Source organism: Brassica napus, chromosome A7 (genome assembly GCF_020379485.1).
Source record: "Brassica napus cultivar Da-Ae chromosome A7, Da-Ae, whole genome shotgun sequence".
NCBI classification, from domain to species: domain Eukaryota; kingdom Viridiplantae; phylum Streptophyta; class Magnoliopsida; order Brassicales; family Brassicaceae; genus Brassica; species Brassica napus.
The window spans coordinates 19809319-19829597 of record NC_063440.1 but is presented as its reverse complement, the minus strand read 5'-3'; the positions used below and the strand labels follow the sequence as shown (position 1 = coordinate 19829597).

Genomic DNA, 20279 nt, shown 5'->3' with positions numbered 1-20279 from the left:
CGTTGATAATGAAATATTGAAATGCACTACATCTATACATTTAGTAGGTACTGACTACGTACCGAACATTGGACCAAGACCCAATAGATTTATTTTTGGTTTACGGAAAATAAGGTTTGTTATTCAGATAACATAGATTAATCTTATAAGTTATAACTTATGCTTACATTTTTATCCCATTAATTTATTCCAAGTTTAAGAAAGATGGATAGCATAATTGGAAACCGCATAACATTGATTCCAGAACATTACAAAATAAAGGGGAATTTTCATCCTACGTATAGCTAAAATTTAAATTACTTGTTCATTGTTTTATTATCCAAGGAATGATATGTTTTAGGTTCGTTAAGAAATTCATTAATAGAAAAGTTAAGCCGTTTTTGCCGGTTAAACAAAAAAAAAATAGTGAAAGAAATGCAGCTATTATAGCCTTATAGGTGATGTGTGGCATGTCCAATGAAAAGTTAAGTGAAGGAATGACATTATGATTAGCTGTGGAAATAATTTAAAACAGATTTTTTTAGGACTAATAATGTTTGTATATCAAGGATTTTCCATTTATCTTATGCTACATTCTAACAATGTGCATTTTATGAACCCGTTGAAAACAATATTCATTCATCACTAGAGTTTTATAATGAGATTGAGTGTTGTCCATGCATCACTACTAAAATTCAAATACGCATATTGGAAGTTGAATTTTTTTTATAGAAAAATTTTAACCATGAAACTTTAGTTTCATATACATATAATTAGATCTGAAAATCTTATTTATTTAGGCTAAAAATGATTTACTAACAGAAAGGCATGATATATTCTGAGTACAATGAATCATACAGTTACGATCAGAACATGAATCTGAAAGCAATCACGTCTCTTTTTTTGATACAGAAAGTTATACACATTCAGACACGGAATTTAACAAGATGACATTACATAAACCACAAAATGATTGAAATAAATAATCCACTAAAACTTATCTCAAGTATCACAAGTCGTCACCGACTACAGCACCCCAAAACACGTCTTCATAAAGGAGAGGAATACAAAGTCAAACATATGAATTGAGAAAGAAAAGTAAAACAATTACCACTTACAAAGAAAGCATAGCAAATATTGTTTTATTGAAATTATTAGTCATAGAGGAAGTGGTTCACGGTTACGCCTATCAACAGAGTCCAATGGATCAAAACCCATATCCCGACCATTCGGAGGGAGAAATCCACGACGTCTCAACATAAACTCGTCCATGGCAAAAACATTAGGAGGACCTACTTGACTTGATGGCATATATAGAAGGTGACGTTTGCTTCAAAAAGAAAAAGATACAGGTCAATAAAGCGAGAAAGATGCATGATGAATCAGTATAAAGAATAGTACCACGATTTGGAGGCTTCGATCATAAGCTGATTGCTGATCCAATAGTTTTTGTATCCAAACATCGAGATCCTCATCCCGCAGGATGTAACCACCGTGCATCTCATGGGTGGTGTAGCTTCTCAAGCACGAACAAAAACATAAAACAAAATGTTGATAACTTGATATGCATTAAATTTAGTCTGACTTGGTAAGGGCATGTGCATCGTATAGTATCTTAGCCAGTCTCTTAACTAAAAATGATGAATGTACAAATTACAAAAACAAGGAAGAGAGAAGGGGAGCATCTCTTCGCTGAGGGACTATCGTTTTTCTACGAGAGACTTTTGCCACATGTGTCATCTTTTTAGTGGAGAATATTATTTAATTATCAAAATATATCATGAGAAACATGGAAGAGTTTCTTAACGCTGCTGAGGCCTAAGCCTAAACCCGCGAATCGTCAGCACTAGGGTTTTAAAATGAGAGATACTCTTTTATATATCTTGTATTCTTGTATACACTCTGAAATCGCTTCTAATAATAAAGATCTCTTTGTCCGTGTTAATTTGGTGAAACATGTTAAATTTCCGAGTTAATTCATCTATTTTCCGCATTATCTTTTCGCATCCGTTTTAACACATAGCGAGTTCACTCTTTTCACATGTTAATGAAATCGAAACAGACGAAGTAGACAAAAAAGAATGCAGAATCTGCAACTATAATGATTATGGACAAGCAAAAGCTACTTCTACGTCAACTACTACGAGCATAACTATTCACATGTGTTCCTTGTCTCCTACGTATTGTGATTCTTCTAGCTATCTAGAGAGAGAGACAGCGAGCGAGAGTAAGAGAAAGGAGCTTACCATAATCGGAACGGTGACGTTTTGGTGGACCATTTGGAGGATGTTGCTGCTAGTTCCAGTACCCTTCCGCCATGGAAGTCGACAGAAACAGGAACTCACGAAGCTATACGTGGTTTGAAACAAAAACACTAATTTCAATGAACAGCTTCGGTTCTGTCTGGTTTGAAACACACAATAGAACCTTAGCTCGACCGGTCTGAATCGTGTCCCCATGTCTCAATCCCTCCTTCATTTCAGTTTCTGATTTCTTTCTTCGCACGGAGTTTAAAGATCAGAATCTTGATGACCCGATCCTTGTTTCTGGACCCGATCCGTACCAACAACATATGATCTCTCTTCTTCACCGATTTAACGGGCCGATAAATCATTGGTTCCTAGGCCCATTTACTAACGTTTGATTTTCGTGGGCCCATACGATCTTGATTTTCGTGGGCCCAAATTTAAAGTGAATCACGGATAGGTGATTTGTACAGGGCCTTCAGGCGTAAACGAGAAGATACTTTGATGTCGTCTCTAATAGGGGGTGGGCCGGCTACGCTCCACACGAATAATTGAATTTTCGATTCGATTCGATTTGTAATCTTCGGGATATTTGGTGTTTTGGATATAGAAAAATCTAGATAATTTATCGGATGTCCGATTCGATCTGTTAAAAATAATTTGAATTTTAAAAATTAAAAAATAATATAAATAATAATATTTTATTACAAAACTTATAAAAGCTACATACTTTTTAAAAAAATCAATAACTAAATAATTAATTTAGTGAATAATAATATTATAAAGCTTATATAGAGATATAAAATTATATATATTTTATAATTTTATATACATGTATGTACATATGTATATAATAGATCGGATATCCGTTTTTAAAAATATTAGTATTTGTGATTTGTAGGGGTGGGCAAAAAAACCAAACCGAACCGAACCGAACCAACCAAACCGAAGTTAAACCGAATCAAACCAAACCGTGCTCTTTATGTAACCCAATTGGTTCATGTTTTACTCAACCCGAACGGTTTGGTTTGGTTTGGGTTTAAACCAAACCAAACCGAACCAAACCGATAATCCAATATATATATATAGTTACTATATATATATGATATATATATATGCATTAACATATTGCAAATTTTAGTTAAAGTTTCATTTTTCATTTTTTCATAACTTCCATATCTTTAAAAAAATATTATAAATACGATTCAAATAATACTATTATATATAAAATCATGTAGCATAAGTTTTTATATTCTCACTCTATCGTTTATGAGTTGATTATTTTTTAATAAAAGTATAAAACTGATGCCTTCATATTTTATAACCAACCCGAACTACACCGAACCAAACTAGACCATAATAATGTAAACCGAACTAAATCTAAACCAAACCGAATTGAACCGAACCGAATTAAACCCAAACCAAACCCAAACCAAAGCTACTTTGGTTTTAATTGGTTTGAGTTTTATAAAACCCAAATTACCCAAACCAAACCGAACCCAAACCGAACCCGAAACTAAACCGAAATGCCCACCCCTAGTGATTTGCTTCGTTTTCAACAGTTAATAATAACAAAAATCTTTACATATCTATGCATTTATACGTTTTTGTTGCTTTCCGCATGTTACCATATTTGAAGCTTACGTAGTATTTATGATTTTGTCATGTAATATCACCCAATGAAGAAACGGTGTGGATAAGCTAATTAGTCATTTTCCTTTCTAAAAATGTAAAAATCATTGTAATGTAAAAATCATTTCATGAAATAAAGATTGAGATATTACAACATGAGGTTACAAATTATAAAACCACTAAAATTGGTCTTACAATGAAATAAAAATATGTGTACACAAAAGCGATTGATACTTAAATCGTTTAACAATATAGCAAATATGTCTAAAATAGCGATTAAGTTCTGAAAAATCAAATAAAAAATTATTTTATTCGGCTACCTGAAACTCGAATAATTCCTCTCAAAGAAAAAAAAAGAGGTCCGCTCAAAAACTATCTTCAAAAATCTAAAGAAGGACGCTCACCTAGAACCAAAATCCAAATCTGAAGACAAGATAACTTAACAGCAATATCCTAATCAAACCAAACTCATCCCCGAAGGCGACATGCTGAAAGACATGCAATATCCCACTCCGCGGTTTTTTATTACCTCCTCTCATATACTATGAACAACAAAATAAATAAGCTTAACATTTTACCAAAAAAAAAAACAACAAAATAAATAGTTATATATATATATTTTTTTGGTCAACAAATAGTTATCTATATAAACACGACAAAATGAACAACAAAATAAATAGCTATCTATATAAAAACGACAAAATGAAAACAAATACTTTTAATATAAATATTACAAGTGTATGACTATAAAGTAGGAAATGTGGAGATATCATAGGTGAAGAGAGGAGGGCCCATGCACGACAACAACCAACAAAGTAAGTAGAGCTATCCATGTTTCCTTGGAGCTTTTCTTTTTTTTGTTCACCAAAACTTTCATTTGTTCTCAAGCTTTTGCCTTATTCATCATTTTATTTTTATTTCTCTAGAGTCCAATCATACAATCTACTTATTTATCATCGCATTCCCTCTTGCATTATAGTTTCCATGATTTCCCACCAAAAACCTTATACTGATTCTTGATATATACTTCTCATAAAATAAAGATTATATTCTAGCTCTAGATCTCAACTATTATATATTTACCCCTCTTTTTGTGATATGGAATATACAAAATATATAGTTTAATGATTTTTTTACGTTTCACTTCACTACAACATCTGTACATTTTTATGTGAACTAAAATATGATTCGTCTTATATAATGCATGTCATTGGTCTACTCACAAAGATTGTAGAAGACAGTTTATATGCGTATATATTGTTCCGTTCAAGGTACTCAATTTTCCCCAATCAGAGAGGAAAAATATAGGGATGTTGATTTTTTAGTCTATATAATATAATACTTACATGCTGTTTTGATTTCGTCTAAATGGCATGAATTTACATTTTTTTAAAATGAATTTACATTTCAACATACATAAGAAGATATTTATAAAATATTATGCATATTATAGTCTACATTCTGCATGGAAAATTGAAATACAACTTTGTGTCTTGATCCTTGGGCATGCATCATACAATCCAAGGTTTCGATTTGCTTTTACAACGTCGAGGGCGAGCTAGATCCTATGTAATTATGCATTGCTATCAAACAAATCACATTCGCATTCGTTTATAACCACTAAACTATTTACTTTGTATGTGAATTCTAAAGGATTACACAAATAAAAGAAATAGTATAAACACTTATTAAATTGATTAAAGAAGAAGAAAATGGAGATATATATTAATAAAAAAATAAAACCAAGAAGTCAATATATATTATTCGCATTTTAAACAAACAAAAATTCTCATATACAAATGCTGCAAATAGGTTGGTAATCAAACATGTTTTCTTTTATAAACTCAACAGGATTATAGAGAATATATTTGGTTGACCTTGTGGATTGTCTAGTTAGCTCCAAATTGATACCAATACAATGTACCCCATTCCCAATACTGCAAAAAAAAAAAAAAACTTGTTGATAAGTGTAATCAAACATCCTTTCATAAGATTATAATTTGATTTACTCGAATGTAACTAATACTAATGCATGGGGAACGCCTCTTTTTGTTTTTCATAATCTCATAGGGATTCCTCCGCTATATACTGTATATTTTTAAGAAAGTAAAAATTATTTAATAAAAAAAAACAAAAGAAAACAGAATAAAGCATTTAATACCAAGAAAGAAACAGTTTCCTTTATTTATTTAAAAAAAAGATATTAAATTTCGTATTATACTCTCTCTCTCTCTTCCTTTGTCATCGCTGTCTCTGACTTCCCTGTCTTCCTCCTCCTTCCTTTTTGCTTTTCCGTCGTTTTTCTCCGCCGGGTTCTCCTCTCTCAGCACCACTGTCATCTCCCGTAAAATCATCCCCTGTTTCACCGAAAAAGGTGATTGCTTTCTCACAAGCTTACTGAAGCAGCAGCACTTGCCAAATTCTGAAGATCGTGTCTTTACCATCTAGGAGAAGTCTCGTTAGATCTGAGAAGTGAATTAAGCTGAAAAAGAGCAGTGCCCATCTCGAAAGTTTTAAGCTTTACGTTTGCGTTTGCTTGCAACTGGCTGATTACGGTTACGGGTGGTTTAATTGATGGTTTCCACGGCGGCTAGAGGCTCCGGGGCTTTTGTTTATTATAGTTATAGATGATGAACGGTGAGGATCGAAGAGGGTGGTGTCGTTCTGGTGATTGTTTCACATTGAATGGCAGATCTTGTGTCCTACAGTAATGCTGCTGACCACAACCTTGAACAAGTCAGTCTCTCTCTTATCTTCTTCGATTAGTTTGTGTTATATGCAGTAGAATAGCTCAAAGTGTTAAGTAAGGTTTTAGGGATTGAAGGTGGGTAGTATGAAGCTCAAAGTTGAAAATTTTGGAGTTTTGTTTTTTTTGAAAGTGTAATAGTTCCAGCAAATCTCATGTCTCTCTGTTACTTTGTTCTTTGAGATCCTAATCCTCAGCTTAGTATAGCTTGTGTCTTTTCCTTTGGTTTGTTGGTGGAACTTTCCCCTAGATAACTTGTGTATTGAATCTGGTTCTCTAGTGAACATTTAGGTTTATGGAGAAGCAGGAAGCTATAGGTGAATACATCACATTCTTGTTCTGTTTTGGATCTTTCGTGTAAAATGACCATTGGAACTTATTAATATATGCTGTCGCAAGTCGCAAATGATGTTACTTGTAGCTAGAATCTTGTGTCCTAATGCGCTTCTTTCCCATTTGGCAGGCATTGAATACATTGAAGAAGGGCACTCAGCTTCTAAAATATGGACGCAAAGGAAAGCCAAAGTTTTATCCTTTCAGACTGTCTAGTGTGAGTTGCTTTCTGCTCTCAACAACTTGTCTTTCTGCAATTATTTTTTGGAAAGTTTCTTCATCTGAGAAAACTACTCGTTGGTGTTGGTTATTATGCGCAGGATGAAAAATCTCTGATCTGGATATCAAGTAGTGGTGAAAAGCGACTGAAATTAGCATCTGTTTCTAAAATTGTACCTGGGCAAAGAACTGTAAGACATTCTTCATTTCTTTATATGAAAAGGATTCCTCTTGGCTTTCAAGCATATCTAATAGACCATATCATCTATTGCAACAGGCTGTTTTCCAGCGTTATCTTCGCCCAGAGAAAGATTACTTATCCTTCTCTCTCTTATACAACGGAAAAAAGAAGTCTCTTGACTTGGTTAGTCATCATGAAACTGATACTTTGATAATTAACTCCAGGCATAACAGTTTTACTTCTTAATAGATTTGTAAGGACAAGGTCGAGGCTGAAGTTTGGATTGGAGGTCTTAAAACATTAATATCAGGTGGGCAAGGTGGTCGCTCAAAGATTGATGGCTGGAGTGGCGGTAACATTTCAGTTGATGTAAGTGTTCAAAGCAAGCAACTCTTTGTGACTATATGTTGTGGACTCTTTGGTTGACCATGTTGACATGGTATATATATTCCAGGCCAGCAGAGACGTGACATCTAGCAGTCAAAGCAGCAGTTCCGCGAGCGCTTCACAAGGTCACAGCTCTCCTGGGACTCCTTTTAACTTCGATCCAATTCCTTCTCCCAAGAGCACTGAGCCTGAGCAATCACATGTTGCTTTAGATACCAAAAACATGCAAACAAAGGTATCTGGTTCAGATGGTTTCCGAGTTAGTGTCTCTAGCGCACAAAGCAGTTCTAGTCACGGTTCTGGAGCAGATGACTCCGATGCTCTAGGTGACGTGTACATCTGGGGTGAAGTTATATGCGACAATGTAGTCAAGATCGGGATTGATAAGAACGCAAGTTACCTAACCACGAGAACGGACGTCCTTGTCCCGAAGCCGTTAGAGTCAAACATCGTCTTAGACGTTCATCAAATCGCGTGCGGTGTAAGGCACGCTTCGTTTGTGACGAGGCAAGGAGAGGTTTTCACTTGGGGTGAAGAGTCTGGAGGAAGACTAGGTCATGGTATTGGCAAAGATGTGTTTCACCCACGTCTCGTTGAATCTCTCACATCTTGTGACTTTGTTGCTTGTGGAGAGTTCCACACTTGTGCTGTTACTCTCTCTGGAGAGCTTTATACTTGGGGCGACGGCACGCATAACGTTGGCCTTCTAGGTCACGGCTCTGATGTAAGCCACTGGATACCGAAGAGAATCGCTGGTCCTCTCGAAGGACTCCACGTGGCTTCTGTGACTTGTGGACCTTGGCATACCGCTTTGGTGACATCTCACGGGAGGCTTTTCACGTTTGGAGATGGAACGTTTGGTGTGTTGGGACACGGTGACAAGGAGACGGTTCAGTATCCGAGAGAAGTTGAGTCTCTATCAGGCCTTAGAACTATAGCTGTTTCGTGTGGAGTTTGGCACACTGCTGCTGTTGTTGAGATCATTGTCACACAATCAAACTCAAGCTCTGTGTCGTCTGGGAAGCTTTTCACTTGGGGTGATGGAGACAAGAACCGTCTCGGACACGGTGATAAAGACCCTCGTCTTAAACCAACGTGTGTCCCTGCGTTGATTGATTACAACTTCCACAAAATCGCGTGTGGACATAGTTTGACGGTTGGGTTGACAACCTCTGGACAAGTGTTTACCATGGGGAGTACAGTCTACGGCCAGCTCGGGAATGTGCAGACAGACGGGAAGCTACCGTGTTTGGTTGAGGACAAGCTCGCGAGCGAGTTCGTTGAAGAGATCTCTTGCGGAGCATATCACGTTGCAGCCTTAACTTCTCGTAATGAAGTTTACACATGGGGTAAAGGAGCTAATGGGAGACTAGGACACGGTGATTTAGAGGATCGGAAAGTACCTACTCTCGTGGAAGCTTTGAGAGACAGACACGTTAAGTACGTTGCTTGCGGATCAAACTACACTGCAGCTATATGTCTGCACAAATGGGTCTCTGGCGCTGAGCAGTCTCAGTGCTCATCCTGTAGACTTGCTTTTGGCTTTACGCGGAAACGGCATAACTGTTACAACTGTGGACTTGTGCATTGTCATTCATGCAGTTCCAAGAAAGCGTTCAGAGCTGCGTTGGCTCCTAGCGCGGGGAGACTGTACCGTGTGTGTGACTCTTGTTATGTTAAGCTCAGCAAAGTGTCTGAGATAAGCGAGACGACGAGCAGAAGGAACAGCGTTGTGCCTCGTCTCTCGGGGGAGAATAAAGATAGGTTGGATAAGTCTGAGATAAGATTGGCTAAGTTTGGTGCATCTAATATGGATCTGATCAAGCAGTTGGATAGCAAAGCTGCTAAACAAGGGAAGAAGAGTGATAACTTTGCGCTCGGTCGCAACTCTCAGCTGCCTTCTTTGATGCAGCTGAAAGATGCGGTGCAGTCTAATATAGGAAGGTCTACTCCAAAGCTAGTTCAGGCTCCTTCAGGTATTAACTCTCGGTCGGTGTCGCCTTTCTCTAGGAGGTCTAGTCCTCCACGCTCTGCTACTCCTATGCCTTCAACTTCTGGAATCTATTTCCCGGTGGGTGTAGCAGATAATATGAAGAAAACCAATGAGATATTGAATCAGGAGATTATTAAGTTGAGAACACAGGTATGCATAAAGGGACTCATGCTTGCTTGCTTCTTCTGCACTGGTTACATGTTCTTATTTGTTTTTTTCCTTGGGTTTAGGTGGACAGCTTGACACAGAAGTGTGAGCTACAAGAAGTAGAGCTCAAGAACTCGGTTAAGAAGACTCAGGAAGCCTTAGCATTGGCAGAGGAGGAATCTGCCAAATCAAGAGCCGCAAAAGAAGCAATAAAGTCGCTCATAGCGCAGGTACAATTTAGTTTTTGGTTTTTTTGGTTCACTTTCGGTTTTGAGTTCGGTTTGGATTGGAAAGCTTTTGAAAATATTTCGGTTTTTTGGTTCGGTTTTGGTGAGTGTGGTTCTCAAAATAAATCCAAAAATTAACTGAAAATAACCAAAATAACTCAACAAACCAAATTTGACTGAAAATATCCAAGTTTTTTTTTTTAAATTATACTGATATCTAATTGAAACCCAAAAATAGGTTATTTCCGAAAAATATAAAACCAAAATTAACTGAAAGCCAAACCAAACCGAACTGATTTTTCGGTGGGATTGTGGCCGAACCGAACTAACTAAAACCGAAAATACCCGACCGAACAAACTGAAACCGAGCCTATTAATATACTTGTAAACTGCATTGAAGCTTGATGTGTAATAAGATATAATCTTTGGCAGCTCAAGGATGTAGCTGAGAAGTTGCCTCCTGGTGAGAGCATCAAACTCGGATTAGACCAGAACGGTTTCCATTTCCCTGAAGAAAACGGTTTCCACTCCTCAAGATCAGAGTCAATGACCTCTTCTATATCTTCAGTTGCTCCTTTTGACTTCGCCTTTGCGAATGCATCTTGGTCCAATCTCCAATCACCGAAGCACACACCTAGAGCCGGCGAAAGAAACAACAACAACAACAACACCGCTTATCCCTCAGACCCACGGCTTAGCAGCAGCGGGTCAGTTATCAGTGAGAGACACGAGCCTTTCCAGTTCCATAACAATGGTTCTAGCCAAACAGGAGCTGAAAACAATACTGATCAGGTAGAAGCAGAGTGGATAGAACAGTATGAGCCCGGTGTGTATATAACCCTTGTTGCTCTCCATGATGGAACTAGAGATCTTAGAAGAGTCCGGTTCAGGTTAACATTTGTCTCAATGCTCTTGAGTTGCACGTTTTTACTAGTAAGTGTGATTGATGTGCTAAAGGTTTTGTTTTTTGTTTGCAGCCGAAGAAGATTTGGAGAACATCAAGCTGAGACATGGTGGTCGGAGAATAGGGAAAAAGTGTATGAGAAATATAATGTGAGAGTGTCGGAGAAACCAACAGCTTCTCAAACTGATAGAGATGAAGAAGAAGACGTTACTCAGTAGTAGTCCTTAAAATGTTTGTATTTTTTTTGCCCCTTAAGTTTTAGTTTGTCCGGAAACTCTTCAATTGTTCAACTTAACTCTTTGTTTTTTTCATGTCCTTTAATGTATGTGGTATATATAAAAGACCTTCTGTTCTCGGATGACATAAGCAACAAAAACAAAATTATAGTATTAAGATTAGTCCTTTAAAGTAAGTATTAAAGTCTTATAACCAAAGGTCTTCTTGCTTTTGACTTTTTGATGTTGAGATAATCTTGACTTTTCTGATTAACAGACTAATGACAACCCTTTGTCGCAGTTACCTAATTGTGTGACTAATATAAGTCAAAAATATCAACTACTCACTCATTTTCTTAAAAGATATCGCTTTAGAATATTATTTTTAGTTCAAAAAGTGTTGTTTTGTGTTTTCAGTGTAGAACTATAAATAATATTCATTTTTAACATCATTGTATTAGTGTATTAATTAGAGAGAAAAAAAATTAGTGTGTGAACAGAGAATAACATATAATTTTTAAGTGATTTTTAATATGCGTAAAATACCTTCAAAGAATAATATCCATCAATTTTCAATGATACATGAGCTTTACACTATTTTTTATTTTCATTCTCATTCTTTGTATTCTTTTTTTGTTTCACAAATTTATAGTAGATATTTACATTGTTTTTGGGTCACTATTTATATTTATTTGTCTGTATTTGATGAACACTGATTGACTAATATGTTGACCGAAGCCCATTTCAACTTGTCATTGTCTTACAGCAATACTTCAAAATTCACTTAAAATGAAGGGCATTGTCTAAGTAAATATTAGACAGGGGGCTCATAAAAGCAAAACACCGAAGCCGAGGAGACCTCAGAACAGCTACCACGGATTCACAAGCTTAGGACGGTATCAGGCTGTACAACGGTAAGATGGAAATCTCTGTGTGTTTTCCAAAAGCTCACGAACAGTTGAGAACTTGGCGTCTTCTTCTAAGTTTTTATGTCTTTAGAGATCACCAGGACATAGACTGGTTCATCGCTACGTGTCTCTGCTCAGAAAACAATGTCTATTATCATCAGGCGAATCCTCGAACCTCTATCCCCTGGCATGGTATATCAACAGAGATGTACAATATTATTAAGTAACACTAAAAAAATATAAGTGAAAGGAGAGAAAAGAGGTTAAAAAAGAAATTCACCTTTAAATAAAGTGGGTAGAAATCCGTAGTTGCAATATTCGTTAACCAGTTCATCAGAGAAATGATTCTTATCACTGTAGAAAGCCCTGGTCGACACGCTCCCATGATAACCATTCTCGCTTAAAAGGAATCTAACTTTATGTTCGACCTCATTCCGTTTAGGGATTGAGATATATAATCAGTGTCCAATATGACGACTACGGAATGCACTGCAAAAAGGTAGGAATAAAAAACCAAATTTACGAAAAAAATCAGACAGTAGAAAAAATATACAACGAATAAAATTTTTCACATGATCGGTCAGATGCGATCTAGTCTGTATCTAAAAAATTTTGGTCGTGCCGCGACCGAAATTTGATTAAAATTCAAATTTTCTATCCGAAGTCCGAACTTACTTCAATAACTGAGCATAGACACTCATTAAACAAAACACGCTAACCACTAAGGTTATTTGATTGGCAAGGAGACATGGTTGGGCCGGGGTTTGGCCATCCCAGTGTCGTGATGGCTATTTGATTGTCTTGACATGTTAATCCCCATCTTATTTTGCAGGAACTGAAGATCCCGATTCTATTTGATGCTTCATCTCAACCCGTCTTCGGTTTGGTGGATGTGTGGCATTTTCCCTAAGGTTTGTTATCATTCTCCCTCCTTACTCTTCGCCGTTAAGTGCTTCAACGACAATTAATGAAAATTACAAGCTCCAAGGAATCCATCGGTAGCCAGCTACTCCTGAAACGACATGTGAAATCTCAACATCGCGGCCACAAGGAGAACTTCGTCTTTCTGTGGTGTTCGTCAAAGTTTGAAAACGACAACCGATTTCTAAGGATTTCAAAAATTGGACTAGTGGAACCTGTCGGGTCTTGTGGATGGATGAAGCTAAAATGTAATAGAATGATCTGGAAAATTTTCAAATCGCATTTGTAATCAAATCTGAATTTTCGATTAATCAGGTTGAATAAATAAAAATTTTATTATACCAAAGAAACTTGCACTCCAATAATTGGCTAAAAATAAAATAACTGATTTATGGTTGGTCGTTGATGCTAATAAATGTGTTACTTCCTCGCGATACAAAATTTCAAAGCCATTGTTGGATAATCAAATCACAACTAGTAGAAAACAAGCATACGTCAGCTCAAAGTTTATGATGATGGTACATACAGTCACTATATGCAGCTATATATTTCGGGAAAAATGCCAATTTCGACCCCAACTATTTTAGTCGTGCCAAATACGACCCGAACAATTGATCAGTGCCAAATACGACCTCAATTCAATTATAATTCGAAAAAACTACCCGAACTTCTTAAAACGTGCTTAAATCTACATTGACTCTAACAAAAGTTAGTCAATCGTTAACAAGATAAAACGACGTCGTTTTGATATACGAGAAAAAGTGCCAATTTCGACCCCAACACTCTCAGTCGTGCCAAATAGGACCCGAACAAATGGGCAGTGCCAAAACCGGCCTCAACTTAAGTATAATTTAAGAAAAACTACCTGAACTTCTTAAAAGATGCATAAATCTACATTGACTCTAACATAAGTTATTCAACCGTTAACAAGATAAGAAGACGTCGTTTATATATACATATATATATATATATATCTTTTTTTTTTTTTTAAATATGTTCATTCCGAAACTCAAACCATGTTGTGATACCCTTTTAAATGGGCACACTAACAACTAGATAAAAGTAATTTTTAAAAATACTATTACAAATTTGAAATTATATAAACTACTATTATTTTTTATCTTATCCAATTTAAAATTTTGGTGATAATTTTTTCTGATTTATATAAATACATTAACATGTTTTTCTTATTTATCATATCTTTAATAAAATTATATCTTACTAAAATATAAATAATAAAATATTTATTATTATACGATCTTAAATATGCTTAAAACTTTGAATTTATTTATACAATTTTCTTATATAAATTATTTTTAATTTTTAAAATTAAGTGGAAAATTTTTTAGTTTCTAAAGTTGATATTATATATTTTGATATTTTATTCAAAAATGTTAAGAGGCCTTTTACCTTTCTTTCACTATGATATGTTGTACAAAATATTAGACAAATTAAACAATAACTAAAATATATAAAGCAATCACCAAAGTTTTAAATTGGATAAGATGAAGAAGAATAGTATTTTATATAATGGAGAATTTCAATTTGTAATAATATTTCAAAAAATTATTTTAGTCTAGTTGTTAGTGTGCCATTTTAAAAAGATATCCCAGCACGGATTTGAATCCCGAAATGAACATATTTAACAAAAAAATACATATATCAAAACAACGTCGTCTTATCTTTGTTAAAGGTTGATTAACTTCTGTTAGAGTTAATGTAGATTTAGATACGTTTTAGAAAAATTGGATAATTTTTCTTAAATTATAATTGAGTTGAGGTCGTTTTTGGCACTGACCATTTGTTCGGGTCTTATTTGGCACGACTTAGAGTGTTGGGATCGAAATTGGCACTTTTCCTCGTATATCAAAACGACGTCGTTTTATCTTGTTAACGGTTGACTAACTTATTTTAGAGTCAATGTAGATTTAGGCACGTTTTAAGAAGTTCGGGTAGTTTTTTTGAATTATAATTGAGTTGAGATCGTATTTGGCACTGATCAATTGTTCGGGTCGTATTTGGCACGACTGAAATAGTTGGGGTCGAAATTGGCACTTTTTCCATATATTTCTCCTAAGTTTCAAAAAAAGAAAACTATATAAGAAAACTATATATTTCTTACTAAGTTCCGTTAGGATATGCGGAGAACGTATACACCGTAGCATCATTAATGGTGACTTCATTCAATTTATTTTCTTCATTACATTTGTGACTTCATTTATGAGAAAAACTAGTGTCTGCAGAGTTTCCGTCCCATGTAACACGTTACACGTCTGTACATAACCCCGAAGAAAAATTGTTGTTGGCCATTATGACATTTATTTCGTCTAGATCTATATAAAAACATTAACAGTAGTACTGAACATATTTGGGAGGAGGGGGGGGGGGGGGGGGGGGGGGGGGGGGTCAAATACTATACATCTTTTGTTTTCTATGATATCCTGATACATGTTTGTTGGTGATTAATGATAACAGAAAAAACATTATACCGCTAATCAAGCATTAAAAGCTTTGACTTTAAAATAAAATAGAAATAAAAAGTAGAACATATGTATGTGTTAATTTATTGCTAGATAGAACGAAAGAAGGTACATTAGTATGAGGCATTACAATGATTCAATCATGAGTTTGCATATATGATACATGATTCTCCAAACTATAATACAAGTAGGGTTCAAATAAGTAGGCGTGCATCGAAAAATAGCCCGACCTGATTTTGTTTATTCTCGATGGAATACAATAATTTCTTCCTAGAAAACTTTCTTTAAAACCAAAGTAAAAGAAAAAAGAAACACAAAGGGGAGAAAGAAGATAGACATAACTAGATTTATATGTTATAAAAATAAGTGTGTATATAATAGTATGTGTAAGTATCTTGGCGACCGAAGGTCATGGATATCGTTGGAAATTGGTACTCTGTAAACCATAGACATTGTGTTTCTTGGAAGGAGCAGAAGGTGGAATTGGCATTGTCTTGGGTAAAAGCCCTGAGAAACTTTCTGGAGGATAATCATCATCAATGAAGCCATGGTTATGATTATGATGAAGTGGATTTGGTCTTCTCACCTTGAAAAATCTTTGTGGTCTTGATGATGATGCTGTGTGTCTTCTTAACCTCTCGGCTTCACAAATCCTCCATGAGAACACCATCATAATCATCACCATAATCATCATTGCTTCTATGCGTTTATTGCCCATTATTGTAAAAGCTTGCTTTCAGAAAACAAGTGAGAATGAAGATGAAGAAATAGAGAAACTTAGTGTTTTGTATTTTAAGGTGAGAGTATTCAATATAAAGGGGGATACTGGTTGATACTATAAGAAAAATTAATCTTACTAACTATTATATAATACTATTTGTTGATAAAGTTGGTATACGGGGAGTTGATTATGACATGTTTTACATAGATTAAAAGTTATTCAATTATACTGGTATGCCTCCATGTAGTTAAAGCTTTTTGAAGTATTTTTATTACTTTAACTCAGATAAGGATAAATTACATACAAATATATATACTGAAATATTAAAGTTTCTGTTTCTACAACACCATGTATCATCAACTCTCCAGAAAAATAATTTTCTTATTTATAGGAGAACAAAACAAGAAGACAAATTAACCATAATTTTCAAGTAGTTGTATGAACCAATGCTTATTAGAATTCTTGTTATATATGCTTTGCAAGCATCCTTACGGAAAGTTTGATGTTCTATAGTATAAGTTATTATTAATTAATTAAATCTAACAAAGAATTAATGGTGAACTTTAAAAATATGAATTGATTGATTAAAGGCAGATTGTGTGTTTCTAGAGGTGGGAGTGGGTAGGATGTTTTATATTTTTGAATGGGTCTCTAGGGGATTCGTATAGTAGATGTTAATGAGCAAAATATTAGGGTTTTCTTTAACAAAAAAAAATTAAGACCTTTGTTCTACAATCTTTTCCAATATGTAATTAGCTGCTTGGTGATATATGTTCAGACGGAAACAGTTCCTTTTTAGGAGAAACTCGAACTCGTGAACAAGAACTCAACCAACCACTGCCAAAAGAGTCCTTGCAACCAATTGAGTCAGAACTACTATAAGTTATGGAGACAAATTTCGAACTAACAAAAGAAACATCTAAACGTTATTAAATGTAGCAATTATAAACTTTAGTTTAGCAATTATAAACTTCAGTTTAGCAATCAGTCATTGAACTATATATGGTTGATATCAACGATCACAAATCACGCATAATTTTCTTATTGGTCAATTTTCTATAGCGACTAATTTTCTTATCCTCGTATATACACCTCTTTGCATTTTTATTAATTTATTAACTTATTATGAATTTTTTTTTGTCAACTTATTATGAAATATAAATACAGATTTCTTCCATTATCTGATAGCCGACCAGTCTTCCTAAGAGTAAATGTGAATAATATATATAGTAAGAATTATGTACTAAATTTCCGTTGACATTAAATGACATATGAGGAACATTGAACATGGAAATGATTTTTTTTTTAACTATAAGAAAAATGAAACATATAAAGAATGGGAAAATGTATTGAAGCATTTACTACTATAACAGGAAAGATAGATGATATGGGACCATTCCAAGTTTGAAAATTTCAACTTACAAAATAAAATACTACGTGAGTCCCACTGCCTCGCTCCTGTTAATTTGTTTTGGGAAGATCGAGTAGGTATCTCCTTTTCTATCGGATGCGTTAACTTCTAAAAAACAAGTTATTAACTAAATTGCAACACAAGTTACATACTTACATGTGAGTAATTAACTAAGTTCATTCAATCTTTTCGTCTAACGCAAAGCTCGGTTAAACTTAAAATATAAGTGACCACGATTTACGCTCAGTTTCACTGACAACAAACACTTAAATAACGAAATATTTAGCTGAAGTAACACATATCTACTTGCATTAGATTGTCGGAATATATTATAATCGAAATACAAAAACTAGAAATAAAGTTACAAATAATGTAATTTAGCTGAAGTAAAGTTACTATAGTGGAGCTCACTAAACAAAAGGAGAAATGAGAAAGAATAAGAAAAAAACAAAAAGAAAAGATCAAAGTGGACCTCGGTTTGCCGACAGAGCTGATGAGTGATGACATATGCAAAAATGAAAATACATGTAATACTAAAGTATTAAATATCGTTGGATAGATTCAGGTAGTCTTTTTTTTTTTTTTAACACAAACATATACTAATAGAACTCAACCCCCCGAAACTAGGGTGGTGAAGATGTGGCAGTACAGACATATCTATATTATTAAAACTGAAGTACATTTGAGAGTTGTTTGGAAACTTGGATAGTAGTATAAATGGGAATTGTTTGGAAACATGGATAGTAGTATAAATGAGAATTGTTTGGAAGCATGGATAACAGTATAAAATAATACTTGCTTATCTTAATTGATTTTTTAAAAGATTTTTATTATATTGTTAATCAATTCTAACCCTTCATCTATTATATTTACTAAATAAGTTAATATCATTTATTACAGAAGTACAAAACAAAATTTATTTGTTTTCAATTTTTATTTTATCTTTTGCATTCATTTTTCTCAATTTTAATTATTTCTATACAAAATTCAAATCAAAATAATAATTTAAAATTAATTTATATAAATAATTGATTCAAATATATATATATATATATTTTAAAAAAAATTACTAAAATATTTTCCAATAACCATTTAAAAAATATTTTCACTATATATTAGAAAAATACAATACATAACTTAATTAAAAACATCAACTTAAATTATGGTTTTTATATTTCATATTAAGTTTATAAATATAATATATGTGATTATTTATATGATGGTATGTATAAAATAATATTAATTATATGATTACTTATATTATGGTACATATAAAATATGATTAATTATATGATGACATATATATGATATATAATAGTGACATGAAAAACAAAATTTATTTGTTTTCAATTTTTTTTTATTTTATCTTTTACATTCATTTTCTCACTTTTTAACTATCTCATTAATTATATTTACTATAATATTTTGCCAGGATTATTTACATATTAACTATAATAATTCGACATATTTGAATAAAACCACTCTATTTGTGATAAGAATTCAAAATGGTTAACAATTTTTTTTATTTACTTATGTATCGGTTAGACATGGACATTCGGATAACTATTCAGCTACGAGTTATTTCTGTGGGTTATCATGCTTTTTGAGTTTTGAAACTAGACTTCATTTCGGTATTATAAATTTTCATGTGTGTTTCGAATCGGGTCCAGATGAATTCAGTCTTGATATATACAAACCTACAAATATCCAAAAACTAATGTATTTGACGCCGGTACGGATATTTGTATGAAAAGTAAGAATATTAACCGATTCAATTCAGGTATGTTGAATTCAAATTAAACTAAAAATAACCGAATAACCAAAAGTAATCATATTACTCTATTTGATTCAGGTTCGATTATGATGTATAGAAATCTAAAAGTACTTATGCAATTAATTATACTAGGTGATTTTCCCGTGCTCATGCACGGGTATAAATGTTTTTGAAATAAATATACTATAATAATTGATTGCTATTTAGTTTTAATTTTAAATTAATTTATAGTTTGTATGCATCATTTATATTTATAATATTATATTACTTTAATAATACATATGATTTTCTATATGTTATATTTAATCGGTTTTATTGTTTTTACAGTCAATTTAGTTATCATTTGCGTAATTTGGATTGCATCTCTGAATTCAACTATAATATTTTTTATTCTAAATATATTAAAATTTTGATTAATTTCTTATTTGCATTTAGGTGGTTGTTGTCTAAAATATGTAAATATATTTTATGAAGATTATGTATAACTTTAATTATTTTGTGCTTACAATAAAAAAAATTAAAATAAACTAAAGTGTCTGATTCCAATTTACATAAATTAATATAACGATAATATTCTGAAGTCTCATGCATATATATAAATTTTAGAAAAGAACTAAATTGTAACAGTTTTTTAATATTTTATTTTCATTTTAATATGTTTTGAGTTGTTCTTTGATTTATATTTATAAAATAAATTATTTTTCTTATAAAATTATATTTTCTTATCGTAGTTAAATCTATGATTTTAGATATAAGTTAGATTAGTTGAATCACTCATGTTGTGAGTATATTGAGTTACTGTTATTCTTTCAAATTCAAATGATATAATTTTTATTTTTTATTATAATCAAGTAA

The 20279-nt window shown here is 33.4% G+C and overlaps 2 protein-coding genes across 2 annotated transcripts; one reads left to right on the top strand and one right to left on the bottom strand.

Moving 5' to 3' along the window:
• The first annotated feature begins 6058 nt into the window (after positions 1–6058).
• LOC106353494 (PH, RCC1 and FYVE domains-containing protein 1) lies at positions 6059–11352 on the top strand. Its single transcript, XM_013793264.3, has 9 exons — positions 6059–6593; positions 7067–7153; positions 7257–7346; positions 7433–7519; positions 7586–7705; positions 7791–9866; positions 9947–10093; positions 10523–10980; positions 11068–11352. The coding sequence occupies exons 1-9, from the start codon at positions 6543–6545 to the stop codon at positions 11210–11212; spliced, it is 3261 nt and encodes a 1086-aa protein (XP_013648718.2). The 5' UTR covers positions 6059–6542; the 3' UTR covers positions 11213–11352.
• Positions 11353–15648: 4296 nt separating this feature from the next.
• On the bottom strand, positions 15649–18694 carry LOC125576248 (protein IDA-LIKE 5-like). The gene has a single exon (XM_048735766.1). The coding sequence runs from the start codon at positions 16234–16236 to the stop codon at positions 15928–15930; it is 309 nt and encodes a 102-aa protein (XP_048591723.1). The 5' UTR covers positions 16237–18694; the 3' UTR covers positions 15649–15927.
• Positions 18695–20279: the final 1585 nt, after the last annotated feature.

What these genes read in the sequence shown, in the direction of transcription:
- LOC106353494 (XM_013793264.3), top strand. Translation starts at nt 6,543, where the DNA reads ATGGCAGATCTTGTGTCCTACAGTAATGCTGCTGACCACAACCTTGAA. An exon ending in CTGACCACAACCTTGAACAA is followed by an intron (nt 6,594 to 7,066) that starts GTCAGTCTCTCT and finishes CCCATTTGGCAG; the next exon opens with GCATTGAATACATTGAAGAA. An exon ending in TAAAGTCGCTCATAGCGCAG is followed by an intron (nt 10,094 to 10,522) that starts GTACAATTTAGT and finishes AATCTTTGGCAG; the next exon opens with CTCAAGGATGTAGCTGAGAA.
- LOC125576248 (XM_048735766.1), bottom strand. Translation starts at nt 16,236, where the DNA reads ATGGGCAATAAACGCATAGAAGCAATGATGATTATGGTGATGATTATG.